The 17,003-nt window shown below is 44.6% G+C and overlaps 1 protein-coding gene across 3 annotated transcripts in view; it reads right to left on the reverse strand.

Annotated features, from left to right (window-relative positions):
* Nucleotides 1-17,003, reverse strand: part of RIPK1 (receptor interacting serine/threonine kinase 1) — a 51,136-nt gene that overhangs the window by 17,244 nt on the left and 16,889 nt on the right. For all 3 annotated transcript variants that reach the window (XM_069958087.1, XM_069958089.1, XM_069958088.1), the window contains 3 exons: nt 8,381-8,621; nt 4,747-4,896; nt 613-689 (listed from right to left, as the gene is read on the reverse strand). In XM_069958087.1, the coding sequence (XP_069814188.1) occupies nt 613-689; nt 4,747-4,896; nt 8,381-8,621 (468 nt within the window). The remainder of the gene's footprint in view (nt 1-612; nt 690-4,746; nt 4,897-8,380; nt 8,622-17,003) is intronic.

Here is a 17,003-nt window from a genome sequence, read left to right on the forward strand (position 1 = left end):
AAAAACAAGCGACTGATATAGCAGCGATCTGCTGTCGTCGCTCCGTTGAATAGGAGCATCGGCAGCAGACGCTGCTATATCCTATGGGCTGCCCGGACGATCTAGCGATCACCCGGGCAGCCCCCCCGCAGCTCCCCACCGCCCCCTCCAGCACTCACCCGCTCGCTGCAGCCGCGTTGAATAGCGGCGGCAGCGTGCGGGTAACGAGGAGCAAACGAGCGCTGAGAGTGCTCGTTTGCTCCTCTGACGACCCGTGTAATAGGCCCTTAACTCATCGCCAGTAAATTACTTACTCAAATGTGCTACAGAAACCTGGGAGGAAAAGAAAGCCTTTGACTGCAGATCCCTCTCCAGTTAACAGCCTAATCAAAAGAATACATCAGACAGGGATCAGAATTTTCGCACCTCCAAATGCCGTCCGGGGGGATAAGGTTAGTAAGAGAATTATCTTATGCACAATGTGATAACTGTGAGATAGTATAAACAAAGGATAGGTTGTGCTTATCTGCAAGAGCGTGATCAGTATTATCATAAGAGCATTATACGTTATCAATTGGAAAAAGGTCTAATAAATCCACTGGGCATTTTCCATCTGTCTGGAAAGCGTCTCACCTGAATTGCAGCCACATCCCTTTTTACATTATGTTCATACTTTTGACAGTATACGGGTCTGAATGTCTTTTCACAATCTAAAACCAGACAAAATTACATTTTTAATACCTTTATGTTCAACATTTTAATGACAAAAGCCACAAAGCTCTGCTGTACCCTACTGTACTATGGATACTATCATCAAGAAGTGGTAATCCGGCACCTTCATCAGGTAAAACAGCTTCTTTATTTACACCAGCTAACAGGTACAGCGACAAGATATGTTGTACAGTGTACATCTACACTGCTGGGCAATATTCTTTAGGGGGAGATTTATCAAACATGGCGTAAAGTGAAAGTGCCTCAGTTACCCCTAGCAACCAGATTCCACCTTTCATTCCTCACAGACTCTTTGGAAAATGAAAGGTGGAATCTGATTGGTTGCTAGGGGCGACTGCCTCGATATGAGTCCACCTTATCGTGGTGAGGCAGTTTACACTGTTTGCAAATACAGTGGTACCTTACTTTAAGAGTGACTTTAACAGTTTTTAAAAATTGTGACTTGGTTTAAGAGCATTGCTTTGGTTTAAGAGCTCCCTGTACTGGGTGGGAGGGGGAGTGCAGGAGGGGCATGGTTTGCATAGAGGGGTCTACAGCCCTGTACTCTGACCCAGGAAGTCTCCCTCACCTTCCAAATCATAGCAGATCCACCTCAGGCTGGGGCTTACATCAGGGGACAGGACTGTGGAGGTAATCTCTCCATAGCTGTAACCCCTCTCTCCCCGGACAGAGAGTGCTGCATGTATGTGCCCACATCTGTCCTGCTCATTCCTTCATACTCCCTGCAGTCTCTGTCAGCCCTTGTGTTTTCCATCCTCTCCATTACTGTACAGTAACTTATAATATCACATATTCTGCTGTTTCTGAATGTTTGTTACATCTTTCCTACATGTTATTCAGAATAAAAAAAAAATCATTATTTTTGGGGTGTGGAACCAATTGCCGGCATTTCTATGATTTCTTATGGGAAAATTTGCTTTGGTTTAAGAGTGGATTTGGATTACAAGCGCTGTCCCGGAACGAATTATGCTCGTAATCAAAGGCACCACTGTAGTAACCAAGAGACTCATTATTTTTGTGGGAATTTTTTTGGGCAGTTGGGGGCCTGCTTTTAACTATTTTCATGTCTGTGGTGGGTCTGTATCTTGCTGTTGCGGTGAGCTGTTGCATTTTTCTGTGTTTTTGTGTGTTTGCAATTTCTGCCATGGCAACGTGCTCCTGCCTAGTGAGAACAGTGTTCTAGGAGAGCTGACCATTTTTTTCTTTTTTTCTGCTAGGGGCGACTGAGCCAGTTTCACTTTACACCATGTTTGATAAATCTCCCCCAAAGAGTCACATGACTTCTGACAAATGCTTAATTAAAACCAGATAGTACAAGGAATGTATAAAATTAAAAACACATAAAAATGTGAACAAGGGAAAACAAAGAACAGTTCCTGTAAAACAAACCTGCAGGTAAAGAGTTAACCGATTATAAAGAGACTCTCATACATAAACCATTGAAGCAACTCTGCACCCACAATCTGTCCCCCCCAAACCGCTTGTACCTTCAGATAGCTGCTTTTAAAGAGGATGTACCACCAGGTACATCCTCTTGAATTTAACACACCGATAGAACGGCGCCGTCATGGGGAAGCTGGTGCCGCGGTCCATTGATTCTAATTGAGCCGCGTCATAGAGGGGAGGAAATTCCCTCCCACTGGGGGCAGGCCGGCCGACCTCCAGTGCTTCAGCATGGCCCGGTGCCGCAGTCCGTTTACGGCGCCGTTCTATCCAGCGGTACCGGGCCGTGCTGAAGCACTGGAGGTTGGCCGGCCTGCCCCCAGTGGGAGGGAATTCCCTCCCCTCTATGACGCGGCTCCATTAGAATCAATGGACCGCGGCACCAGCTTCCCCATGACGGCGCCGTTCTATTGGTGTGTTAAATTCAAGAGGATGTACCTGGTGGTACATCCTCTTTAATCCAAGATCTGTCCTGGGGTCCGTTCAGCAGGTGATTCAGTTATTGTCCTAAGAAACAACTTTTAAACTTGCAGCCCTGTCAAACCTGTGATAAGGCTGGCACAACCTCTCTGTCCCTCCTCCCCGCCCTCCTCCTCATTAGGAATGCTCCAGGCAGATTGTCTCCTATTCCTCACCTGTGTCAGCCCGGCACATGGGCTGGATCGTTAAGGCACCTGTGCAGTGTTCAGTCAGGAAAAAATGTTTTAGTGGCATTCTTAAAGATGAAGAAGGTGGGGAGGAGGGACGGAGGGGTGGTGCAAGATTAGGGCACAGATACTCTAGGCCACGCCAGTTTGGCACAGGGCTGCCAGTTTAACCCTTAGAGGACCCGGCCAATTTCAATTTTTGCGTTTTCGTTTTTTTCCTCCTTGTGCTTAAAAGGCCATAGCACTTGTATTTTTTTTACCTAGAAACCCACATGAGCCCTTTTTTTGCGCCACTAATTGTACTTTGCAATGACAGGCTGAATTTTTTCATAAAGTACACTGCAAAACCAGAAAAAAATTCAAAGTGTGGTGAAATTAAAAAAAAACAAAACGCATTTCTTTTATTTGGGGTTTTTTCGTTTTTACGCCGCTCGCCATGGGGTAAAACTGAGTTGTTATATATGTTCCTTAAGTCGTTATGATTACAAAGATATGTAACATGTATAACTTTCATTGTATCTGATGGCCTGTAAAAAATTCAAACCGTTGTTAACAAATATGTTTCTAAAAATCGCTCCATTCCCATGCTTATAACGCTTTTATCCTTTAGTCTATGGGGCTGTGTCAGGTGTCATTTTTTGCGCCATGAAGTGTTCTTTCTATTGGTACCTTGATTGCGCATATGAGACTTTTTGATTGCTTATTATTACAATTTTTCTGGATTTGATGCGACCCAAAATGGCCAATTTTGCACTTTGGGATTTTTTTGCGCTTACGCCATTTACCGTGCGAGATCGGGAATGTGATTAATTAATAGTTTGAGCGATTACGCACGCGGCGATACCAAACATGTTTATTTATTTATTTTTATTTATAACATGGGAAAAGGGGGATGATTTAAACTTTTATTAGGGGAGGGGGCTTTTTATTGATAATAACACTTTTATTTGTACTTTTACACTAATACTAGAAGCCCCCCTGGGGGACCTCTAGTATAAGTGCACTGATCTCTCATACAGATCTATGCTGCATAGATATGCAGCATAGATCGATGAGATAGGCAAATTGATTGCTTCCGGCTGCTGCAACCGGAAGCAATCGAGTGCCGAGCCGGGATCAGCGCCATTACTGCGCTGACCCCGGAAGGGATAAGAAGTATGGATCACTCCTCCTGGACAACGTCCTGAAGTAGCAATCCTCCCTGCTAGACGCCAGGGAACGGGCTGCATCAAGTAATCGGATGCAGCTGTCAACTTTGACAGCTCCATCCGATTACTGAATTAGCGGGCACGGCGATCGGACCGTGCCCGCTAATAGCCACGGTCCCAGGCTACGAGAGGCACCCGGGACCGCGGCAGTTCAGAGCACATGGAGGCGGCCTCTACATAAATCCTTCGCGCACCAGTGTGTGCGCCGAAGAAACCGGTTTCCTGATCATTTTTCGGTGAGAAACATGATAAATTAAGCTGTTACACACCCCCTCCCCGCCCCCCTGGCGCACCGGGTGGAAAATGGCCAGATATTTTGAATATTTGCATATGGCCATTTAAGCCAAAAAATACACCTTTTTGGCTTAAATGTCCCCCTTACAGTTGAGACTTTATGTGGCGATAAGTTGGGGGCTGCTGGAAATTAATCTGTACAGCATTACAGCAAAAGGTGACACCAGTAGGTAGCAAAGATAACAGCAGCTCTGCTTCCCTCTCCCTGTGGAATGTCTTTTCACAGGTTACAGAAGTTACTGAGCGTGCTTACAAGTGTGTTCCATAATAAGAATAGGAGAGGTCTGGATATTATGTCTTATCGTAAATTATGTCACCAAATGCTGTTAAAAACAGCTTAGACAAGATGGCAGCCTCCATAATAATGTACTAGTCTGTCTCTAACCAGTAAAAACATCTCCCTTCAAGATTGATCTCCCTACAGTATTTCCTTCAAGATTCACCTTGAATAGTAGGTCTTTCTTCTGGATTCTTTCTCCAGCACTGCTCCATCAGATCTGATGCTTCTTTTAAGCCACACTGCAGACTTTCCTGTACATCCGGTCGGCTATCATTAGTTACACACAATGATATTTGATCACTATTAATCGCATCTATAAAATAATACAAATAGGAAAGGACATTATTCCTATATACACAGTAAATCTATGTATTTTGGCTGGAGAACCTCAAAGTAAATCTGTAACCTGCAATTCACATTCTAAACTGCTGATACTGTTAGAGACACATGGTACCTTTCATATACCTAACTGTGCTTCCATAACATAGAAAACAACTTTTAGTCTCAAAGAGGCATTCCTAAGCCCTCCAGTCTGGTGGGGAAGTGGTTAAAGGAGTTCTTACCTTATCAGTCTCCTCTCACTTTGGAGCTGCTATTTTCTGCTAAATTTTCTCTGACCTGTTCCGACAATGCTCTCAATTGTTGATTGTCGAAAGCGATTTTTCGATGATCAACAATTAACGATAAACTATTTCAAACGACCGTTATGATGAGCGACCTGAAATCGTTCACCCAATTACACGGAACGATGATTGTTACTTCTGATTGTTCTTGCGGTTGTTTTGTATTCGCTATTGCGTTTGCCGCAACTGTGAACGATGTCTTATTACATGCGAACGATTTGCAAATGATCAACAATAAAAATTGGTCCAAATTCTATCAAATGACCAACGATTTCTCATTGGTCGTTCAATCGTTCTCTGCTATTACACTAAACGATTATTGTTCAAATCCGAATGATGTAACAATTTTTAGAATGATTATCGTCCCGTGTAATAGGGCTCTTAGTCTCCAGGAGGGGGGATGATTCAGCATATATTTTACCTAACCCCTTTAAGTAGGAATGCACAGCATTGCCACTTAACCACCTGGGGGCCAGAAAGCAAGCTGCATCTATACAGAGGAGCAGAACAGTCAAAATAATGGATGTTCTGCTACTCAGTGGGGACTTAACCCTTCCTGATCATGGCTATGTCTTCAGCTACACTGCAGCCTCTAGCGACCATCACATGATTGTCAGAGGCTATAGCGCAGGCTAAAATGTTAGGCCATACACAGGGGGGCAGGGAGCAGTGAATGTGTTTTACCTTGCCTTTATGGTAAAACCCAATGTGGTAACAAGGTAAGAAAGCATTTTAACACTTGTGTGTCCTCTCTCCCATTGGTCTAGTGCTTGCAAACTACAGACATTACCTGGACTTGCAAGTCTAGGGCTCACCTGCAGTTAGAAAAACCACATGTGGTAGCCGCAGCTGCTAGAGCAGCAAGGAAGAACACCCTGTACTTACCAACCTTTACTTTTTGTTTTTCATATTTAGGTATCCTAGGGACTACTTCAGATTCTGTGGATTATGTAAATGGCTGGCGGGTTTTTATTTTTTAATAAAATGGTCAACGAGGTCCCGTCAAGCTCTTATAGAGTAAGTTACAGTGTGCTATGCACTGCTGCTTACTGTACAGACCAAGGAAGTAAGTGGTGAAGTTATGCAAGTATTCTGCTCCTCTAATGTAAGCAGCTATCTGAAGGCAACAAGGGAAACTGCCTAAGGCTACGTGCACACAGAGCAAAAGTGGCGTAATCCCGCCAGCCTTCCTGTCATAATGACAGTTTATGGGAGGCTCGCGCACCTTCTCTCTCCGCACTGAAGAGTGAACATGTTCATTCTTCAGCGCGGAGAAAGGAGGCGTACGAGCCTCCCATAGACTGTATTTTTGACAGGGAGGCTGGCGGTATTCTGCGGCAGAATTCCACCACTTTTTCTCCATGTGCACGTAGCCTAAGGCTGCATTCACACGTTCAGTGTTTTTCCCGGTCCGTGATTGTGGTCCGGCAGCTACCTCTGGGATCCGTGCAAAACAGTCCGTTTTTCATCCGTTTTGCATCTGTGTCCGTTTTTCTCACGGATCTGTGTTAAAGCATTTTAAATTACATTGATTACATCACATCCGTGTTTTTCACGGATGAACACGGATGTCACATCCGTGAAAAATACGGATCTCATTAATTTCTATGGGGAATCCTTTCCATGCATCCGTTCCGAGTAATGACATGTCCTATTTTTTAACAGAACGGATCACGGATCCGTGAAATCACGGAACATCTGAATAGCCCAATAGAAAGCAATGGACTGTAAAATTGTCCGTGTGCACGGATCCGTGAGCATGGACAACTTCCCGGAACGTGTGAATGCAGCCTAACACTCACACTGCCTATTTCTGTCTGTATGGCTCAGAATCTTCCCCTGCACTGCAGCTGCTAGTCATCATCTGATGGTCACTAAAAGGTTGCAGTGCAGCTGAAGACAAATATAGATTGCTGCTAACTGTGGGTTAAGTGGGCAACCCATGGAGTATAAAACCTGTTGGTATGTTTCTTGAAGTAAAGGTAGAAAATATGCTGCAGGTTTCAGGCAATATCCACCATGTGAGATGTACTGTGATACAGTACGTCTGAATGTACCCTTAGTCTACATTTGTGTGAGCAGGTAAAAAAAACTTATGGTAAATATATATATATTTTAAATGAAAACAGGTTGCAAATAATGAGCATGTTCATTATTTTAACAGCAATTTTCTCTATTGTGGGTGCGCCGACGACCAATTCCCTCATGGACTTCATAGGGCACATTATTACACTGAAAAATGACCATACTGTAGCCTTAGGGTGATTTTTTTAAAGGAGTTATACAGCATTAGAAAAACATGGCCACTTTCTTCTAGAGACAACACTACTTTTGTCACCAATTTGGATGGCGTTTTGCACCTTAGTTCTATTGAAGTGAATGGAATTTAATTGCAAACCACACCTGTCTCAACTGGACAACTGGAGATAAGAGTCGTGTTGTCTCTAGAAGAACATGGCCATGTTTTTCTTATGCTGGATAACCCCTTTAAATGGGCAATGTCATATAAAAAAAAAAAAAATGATATGTCAGAGAGATTTTGGCTCTGTGTCATGTGACTTCCAATGTAAGTATACAGGGCAGTCTAGGTCTCAGAGACCGAGCAGGGACAGATATTTGTGCACACTCTTTCTAGTAATCGAACAAGGGACTCCGAACAGGACTGATAAAAAGTTTTGATATGTCTCTCTGAAAAGTATTTTTTAATGACCAGTACTCTTAAAAGCAATATGGGTCTTTACCAATTTCTGCAGGAAGTATGAAAAAATATATGAAAAAAAAAATGCAAATTGCCCTCTCACTTTGTTATAGACAGACATGTTTTGTGACAGAAAGCTGATCATTTAAGCTTCTTGCCACTGCAGAAAGGTCTCTTTAATGGCAGTGCACTACACTGCACAATCTGCCATTATAGAGGACCATTATGTTTATGTTCCAGCTGAAGTATACATATACACATTGTAGTCATCTAAGGGTAAAACTATCCTATTGCATACATCATGTACTCTATTTTGCTTAGTGACTTGGCAGTTCAAATGATAGAAAGGAGATTACATACAAATGAATTTAGAACATGAATTTAGGAACACTAGTATTTGGTAGAAACATTTCAGAAATACATTTCTAGCAATATTTACATAGTACATGAACTACAGTCATCAGATGCTGCCTTACTTTCATAGGGTTCCTTGTTGGTCAGTACCACCCAGATTACAATGGCAAAACTGTAAACGTCTGATTTTGTAGTTGCCTTTCTATTTAAGCACTGCAAGTGTTCTGGAGCCATGTAGCTTAATGTTCCAGCATTCTTGGTTCTTACTGTACTGTCACTCCTTGTACGAGACCGCTGCCGAGCGGTCTCCTCCTTTGTCAGGGTACTCCATTTCTGAAAGGCAGCAACTCCGAGGTCTGCAATCTATAAATATAGAAAGTTTATTTTGCTCTTTAAAGTGTAATGAAAACAATTTTACAAGTTCAATTATTAAAGCATAGCATATACTTAATAAAATAATTCAGGGCATTGTTCCAAAAAACAGTAGGTACTGAAAACCACCTCATGAACTGCAGAATTTATTTAGATCCTTTATGTTTGCCTTAATCCAAAGTGCTCTGATATAAAATGTACCAAATTTGCACTAGAAAGAAAATTACATGAAAAAGTCTGTGTGTATAAATATTCAATCTGACAAATGTTAGGTGTCAGGAGGGTATTTTCCGAAAATATATTGTATGGGGATTTACTGTGAATTCATAATATTTTCACAAGTATAAAAATTGTCCAGGCTTCCAGAGGTGCAAAATGTCCTAAAACCCCCCACGAAGTGAAATGGTTAACCCATGTGAACACTACAAACAAGAGAAAAAAGAAAAAGGTAATAGACAAATGAATTATGCACATCCAGGTAAAAAAAATCTCTATTGAGTAAGCCAGCTTAAACATTCTGTATACAGCAAATAAAATTGTGGGGGATCACAATCCATCCAAGTCCCTACATCAGGAAAGCACAGGATGCAATGTTAAAGCGACTCTGTACCCACAATCTGACCCCTCCAAACCACCTGTACCTTCGGATAGCTGCTTTTAATCCAAGATCTGTCCTGGGGTCCATTCAGCAGGGGATGCAGTTACATAGTTACATAGTTACATAGTTAATACGGTTGAAAAAAGACACATGTCCATCAAGTTCAACCAAGGAGGGGATGGATACAGGGAAGGGGGAGGGGTGATATGTTCTATACATATGCATCTATATTATTTTGGTCTAAGAACTTGTCTAGCCCTGTTTTGAAGCCCTCTACTGTTTTTGCTGTGACCAGATCCTGTGGTAGACTGTTCCACAGATTCACAGTTCTCATGGTAAAGAAGGCTTGTCGCCTCCGGAGATTGAACCTTTTTTTCTCCAGGCGGAGGCAGTGCCCTCTTGTCCTTTGAGGGGGTTTTATTGTCCTAAAAACAACTTTTAATTCAGCAGCGCTGTGTCTAACGGCCGGGGCTTACATTTGTATATGCATTAGGCTGGCACACCCTCTCTGTCCTTCCTCCCCACCCTCCTCATGATTAGGAATGCTCCAGGCAGATTGCTTCCTATTCCCCAACTGTGTGTATAATGAACATGGGCTGGATCGTTAATACACCTGTGCAAAGCTCAAACAGCAGTAAATGTTGAGGAGGGTGGAAAGGAAGAACAGAGAGGTGTGCCAGCCTAATGCATATACAAATGTAAGCCCCGGCCGTTAGACACAGCGCTTCCGGATTAAAAGTTATTTTTATGACAATAACTGCATCCCCTGCTGAGCGGACCCCAGGACAGATCTTGGATTAAAAGCAGCTATCCGAAGGTACAAGTGGTTTGGGGGGTGGGGACAGATTGTGGGTACAGAGTCACTTTAAATAATTACTGACATCCTCCCGCAGAATAATTTGTAACTATAGACTGGTAAGGAAGTAATGACAAACACACAATAATAAAGTAATTGGTATAAGTCAAAACAACCAGTAAAGAGCTGGAAGGAAATGAACAAAGTAGAATAAATAAGTACAAAAATGCCAACATTTATAAAGGAGTCACAATGAATAAATACAAATAGAAGAAAAGTCGGCAAATACCACACACTGACGCTTAGAATCTACACCAGTCTTTACCCAAAGTATGAGAGAAGGAAGCACAAGCAACCCTGCCCAATGAAAGCCTCTCGTGTGAACACTGACAACGGCCAAAATCACCTGATCATGTGATTCAAGGATTTCTATTAAAGAATATGAAAACCACCACCACCACAAACACTGCAAACAAGCAGGGACAAAAAAATTAAAGACATCTATAGGAGAAAAACATGGCTAGGTGAAAAAACACGGGATCTACATACTGTATTTACCTGCTGCAAACTGAAAAAACTGACTCTATCCCAAAAAATTGAGGGGAAAAAAAACTCCAAGAAGTAAAATAAATTTCAGGTATAGCATTTTATATTTCCCTATTGATTTTCAGCTAACATCTGGCCAAAGAAAATTTTAAGGTTAAATACACTCATTTAGAAAACTTGTCTCCTTTGCATGACATGCTGCTCTTTTCCTACCTATGTTGACAACTTATTGTTTTTTCGTTACCACCTCTCTGCTTTAACCCCTTAATGCTGTAGCTAGTTTGGGCTTTAATGACCAAGCTATAATTTCAAAATCTGATCTGTCTCACTTTATGCGGTTATCAGGGGTGATTCTAGCCTCTCTGCTGCCCGAGGCGAACTATAGAATGACGCCCCCCCCCCCCCGTCAATCCGCCCACATTATAATCCACTACTGCCCCCCCCACTGCTGTCCCCAATAAACATAATGTTTGGTCCCCTTGCTGCACAGAGGATGTCAGGAGAGGAGGGGGCTGACTTTATAGGAGAGGTCCCAGCAGCACAGAGGATGTCAGGAGAGGAGGGGGCTAATCCTATAGGAGAGGTCCCAGCAGCACAGAGGATGTCAGGAGATGAGGGTGCTAATCCTATAGGAGAGGTCCCAGCAGCACAGAGGATGTCAGGAGAGGAGGGTGCTAATCCTATAGGAGAAGTCCCAGCAGCACAGAGGATGTCAGGAGAGGAGAGTGCTGATCTTTTAGGAGATGGTCCCCCTCTTCCCCCCTTATAGATGGACCCCCTCTTCCCCCCCTTATAGATGGTCCCCCTCTTCCCCCCTTATAGATGGTCCCCCTCTTCTCCCCCTTATAGATGGTCCCCCTCCCCCCCCTTATACATGGTCCCCCTCTCCCCCCTCCCTTATAGATGGTCCCCCCTCTTCCCTCTCCCCCTCCCTTATAGATGGTCACCCTCCCCCCCTTATACATGGTCCCCCTCTTCCCCCCCCTTATAGACGGTCCCCCTCCCTTATAGATGGTCCCCCCCTTATAGATGGTCCCCCTCTTTCCCCCCCTCCCTTATAGATGGCCCCCCTTATAGATGGTCCCCCTCTTTCCCCCCTCCCTTATAGATGGTCCCCCTCTTTCCCCCCTCCCTTATAGATGGTCCCCTTCCCCCCCCCCCTATAGATGGTCCCCCTCTTCCCTCTCCCCCTCCCTTATAGATGGTCCCCCCCCCTTATAGATCGTCTCCCTCCCTTATAGATGGTCCCCCTCTTTCCCCCCTCCCTTATAGATGGTCCCCTTCCCCCCCCTATAGATAGTCCCCCTCTTCCCTCTCCCTTATAGATGGCCCCCCCCCCTTATAGATGGCCCCCCCCTTATAGATGGTCCCCCTCTTTCCCCCCTCCCTTATAGATGGCCCCCCCTTATAGATGGTCCCCCTCTTTCCCCCCTCCCTTATAGATGGTCCCCTTCCCCCCCCTATAGATGGTCCCCCTCTTCCCTCTCCCTTATAGATGGTCCCCCCCCCTTATAGATCGTCCCCCTCCCTTATAGATGGTCCCCCTCTTTCCCCCCTCCCTTATAGATGGTCCCCTTCCCCCCCCTATAGATAGTCCCCCCTCTTCCCTCTCCCTTATAGATGGTCCCCCCCCCCTTATAGATCGTCCCCCTCCCTTATAGATGGTCCCCCTCTTTCCCCCCTCCCTTATAGATGGTCCCCTTCCCCCCCCTATAGATGGTCCCCCTCTTCCCTCTCCCTTATAGATGGTCCCCCCCCCCTTATAGATCGTCCCCCTCCCTTATAGATGGTCCCCCTCTTTCCCCCCTCCCTTATAGATGGTCCCCCTTCCCCCCCTATAGATAGTCCCCCTCTTCCCTCTCCCCCTCCCTTATAGATCGTCCCCCCCCCCTTATAGATGGTCCCCCTCTTTCCCCCTCCCTTATAGATCGTCCCCTTCTCCCCCCTATAGATAGTCCCCCTCTTCCCTCTCCCCCTCCCTTATAGATGGTTTCCCCTTATAGATCGTCCCCCCTCTTTCCCCCCTCCCTTATAGATCGTCCCCCTCTTTCCCCCCCTCCCTTATAGATCGTCCCCCTCTTTCCCCCCCTCCCTTATAGATGGTCCCCTTCTCCCCCCTATAGATAGTCCCCCTCTTCCCTCTCCCCCTCCCTTATAGATGGTTTCCCCTTATAGATCGTCCCCCTCTTTCCCCCCTCCCTTATAGATGGTCCCCCTCTTTCCCCCCTCCCTTATAGATGGTCCCCCTCTTTCCCCCCTCCTTATAGATGGTCCCCCTCTTTCCCCCCTCCCTTATAGATGGTCCCCTTCTCCCCCCTATAGATAGTCCCCCTCTTCCCTCTCCCCCTCCCTTATAGATGGTTTCCCCTTATAGATCGTCCCCCTCTTTCCCCCCTCCCTTATAGATCGTCCCCCTCTTTCCCCCCTCCCTTATAGATCGTCCCCCTCTTTCCCCCCTCCCTTATAGATCGTCCCCCTCTTTCCCCCCTCCCTTATAGATGGTCCCCCCCCCCCCCCCTGCACAGCAGATAAAACAAAAAAACAGCACACAACTCACCTGCCCTCCGTTCCCCCGTCGAGCCTCTCTGGTCTTGTCCCGGGTGATGCGCGGCTGCCGGAGGTGTCCCGTCCTGTCCCCGGCAGCGCGCGCATCACAGATCTCCCCATGCGCCTGCGGCTGTGACTTCCGGCGCACGGGGAGCTCTCTGATGCGCGCGCTGCCGGGGACAGGATGGGACACCTCCGGCAGCCGCGCATCACCCGGGGGACTAAAGGCTGCATTCCCACGTTCCGTGATCCTGACGGATCACGGACGTGGAATGCATGTACTGGAGCCCCCCCGCCCCCGGGCAGTATCTGTAATGAGATGCTGGGAGCGGGGGGGACTGTATTCATAAGCGCCGCACTGTAGTATCAGCACGGCGCGGCTGATTTAGTACAGCGCGGCGCTTATGAATACAGTCCCCCCGGCTCACAGCATCTCATTACAGATACTGCCCGGGGCCGGGGGGGCTCCAGTACATGGTACAGTCAGTGGCGGATTATAATGTGGGCGGCCGCCGAACCGCTCATATTATAATCTGCCACTGAATACCGCCCCCATGGTGACAGCTAGTGGCGCCGCCTGAGGCAGACGATTCAGGTCGCCTCATGATTGCGGCGCCCCTGGCGGTTATAGCGCAGTAATGCATTAATGTATGCTAGTGATTCTGAGATTGTTTTTACGTGACATATTGTACTTTATATTAGGGGCAAAATTTGGTCACTATCATGTGTGATTTTTTTGTTAAAAACATCAAAATATCATGAAAAACTGAAAAAATGATCATTCATTTTTCCTGTTTTTTACAGATCAAACATACGCTATTCAGCATGCGGTAAAAATAACATAATTATTGTATTCTCTGGGTCACTACAGTTATGTTGATACCAAATTTGCCTAGTTTTTTTTTATTATTACCACTTTGGCGCAATAGAAACTATCTTCCTGGAAAAGAGGATGAAAACTGTCGCCACATTGCAAGATCCATAGCGTTCTTATCTTTAGTGCAACAGAGCTGGCTTTGGTCTCAATTTTTTGTGGGAAGATGTGTAGTTTTTATTGATACCAAGTATTATATATGGTGTTTTGATCTCTTTTATGACGTACAGTGGTACCTCGGTTCTCGAACTTAATTGGTTCCAGAAGGCAGTTTGAGAACCAAGCAGTTTGAAAACCGAGCAGTGTCTCCCCATAGGAAATAATGTAAATGTGATTAATTGGTTCCAGCAGCCACCAATAATTACCTAAAATACTCATTTATTACACTGATAAGTGCTCAGTATAATCACTACAGTACAGAACAGCACTATACTGTACCGGACATTAAACATAAGAAATGTTCATCAGAACCAGCAATTATAGTACAGTAGTCACCAACTCCTTACCCATCCTTTACTGTAAAGCGTCCCCCCCATCCAAGCACTGTAATGTATGGGAGATGGTGGTGCACTGCATGTACTACTACTGCACTGTATATGCACTCCAGCAGTTTTATACAGCACTGTACTGTATGTGAAGCCTCACCACTGCTTAACTCGCCAGGTACAACCCACCATCCACGCTCGCAAAAACATTTGAAAAACGTTCAAAAACCGAGCAAAGTTCGAATTCCAAACACTACTTCTGGGTAAACTTTCGTTCGAATACCAAGCAGTTCGGGTTCTAAAGCGTTCAAAAACCGAGGTATTACTGTATTTTCTGAAGCGGATTGATAAAATACAGCAATTCTGGCGCAGTTTTTTCTATTTTTCTTTTACTGAGTGTGTCATGCGATATAATTATTGATATAATTTTATAGATTGGGTCGTTACGGACGTGGCGATACCAAATATACATAGGTTTTATTTTTTTTTACCTGGTTTTATGTATTGTTTTATTCTATATTGGGGATTTCATGCATTTTTATTATTTGGGGGGGGTTGTGTGTGTTTTGGTGCAAACTTTTTTTTTTCACTTTTGCAGTAGTGTACATTACTGTACACTAGTGTATACTAAGCAGTGATCTTTTGATCACTATTACAATACACTGCGATACTACTGGAGTGCAGTGTATTGCCTATGTCAGCAACAAGCTGACAGGCAATCTACACAGCCATACCTTTCCTCACCCGGCCGGGGTATGCGCTGTAATGGCGCTGATCCTGGCTCGGCACTTGAATGCTTTTGGCTGCGGCAGCCGAAAGCAATTAAGTGCCTATCTCATGGGTCTCCAAACTGCGGCCCTCCAGGTGTTGCGAAACCACAACTCCCATCATGCCTGGACAGCTAAAGCTTTGGATTTGGCTGTCCAGGCATGATGGGAAATGTAGTTTTGCAACAGCTGGAGGGCCGCAGTTTGGAGACCCATGGCCTATCTCATTGATCTATGCAGTATAACTATACTGCATAGATCTCAATGAGAGATCAGTGTGCATATACTAGAAGTCCCCTAGGGGGACTTCTAGTATAACTTTTTTTTTTTTTTAAGTGTTTTTTTTAACCCTTTGAGGACCAGGACGCACAAATTTTGATCTTAGTGTTTTCGTTTTCCCTCCTCCCCTTCTAAGAGCTCTAGCACTTTCAGTTTTCTATCTACGGACGGAACCCTAAAATTATTATTTATGAAGATATAAATAGGTAAAAAAGAATGCAATATGGTAACGTTTGGGGGGTTCCTGTGTCTACGTAATGCACTATATGGTAAAAGCGACGTGATACCACTATTCTATAGGTCAGTCCGTACACAACCATATGCAGGTTTGCACAGATTCTCTAATGTTTTTTTTTGCCAATTAGTTATTAATAAAATGGGCCTATTGTGACGCTTATAACAGTTTTATTTTTTCACCTGTGCAGGCTCAGTGAGCAGATCGCCGATCGGACCGCACGGAGGAAGGTAAGAGACCTCCGGCGGTCCGATACAGTGATAGGGACCCCCACTCCCCCTTAAACGCGCTTAAGGGGGACGGCTGGAGCGGTTCAGCCGGCCTCCCGAAGATGTCGTCATTGTCACAAGATGGCGGCCGCGAGTCGACATGAATGCGGTGAGTATAATGCACCACACTTCCGGGGTGGGGGGGAAGGGGGCCATTCACATACATAACATACATTACAAAGTTGTGTAACTTTGTAATGTGTGTTATTCTGTGAATAAATGTTTTGCGCCACATTACCCCTTTAAATACTTTAATAAAAATTTTCACCGGACTTCTACTTTAAACTCCATTAGAACAGGCCTTGATTGTCCTTGTTTAATTGATCATGTAAGATCTGAGCAGCCAGTGACATTTCTGTGCTTAAATTTCTAGGTTTTGATTTGGTGCACAGCAGGAAATGACAGACACAGGAGACTTTTAAAGGAGGAGGTTCTCTGGATCATTCAGACAAACGAAATTCGGACAATGAATGATAAAAATAATTCGAGCGTTTGGTTGTAAAGCTGTATCTCTATCTTGGGCCTGCATCTCTTTCTGTCTTTTTCATTTTGTACTCTGGGTTTCACTGTTGGTTTTTACATTTTTTTTTCTATTTTTTTTGTCAGACTGTATCTTTTCTTGGTTGCTATTTGTATGATGAGTTGTCAATTTGTATTACAATGTAAGTGTAATAGGGTTGGACTTATGTGCTTTATAAATTACGCCTATCATACGTGTTGTAAGAGCCGTAAAAAGCAATGTTGTGTGAAACGACCTTTCTGTGGAACTTAATCCGTGTCTTAATCCGAATAAAGCATGGTTTTTAACACATTGGACAGTTGCTGCTGTCTTTGATTTCTTGTATTGTTGGATACTGTAATATATATCCACACACACCAGTCAGACCACTGCTTTTACAGCAGAGTGGTGGTCGGTAACCTAGATAATGAGCTGGAAACATGGGAAGGAAAAGAGCAGCATATTAGGAGGAGAAAAG

Source organism: Dendropsophus ebraccatus, chromosome 2, assembly GCF_027789765.1.
Source record: "Dendropsophus ebraccatus isolate aDenEbr1 chromosome 2, aDenEbr1.pat, whole genome shotgun sequence".
Lineage (NCBI taxonomy): Eukaryota > Metazoa > Chordata > Amphibia > Anura > Hylidae > Dendropsophus > Dendropsophus ebraccatus.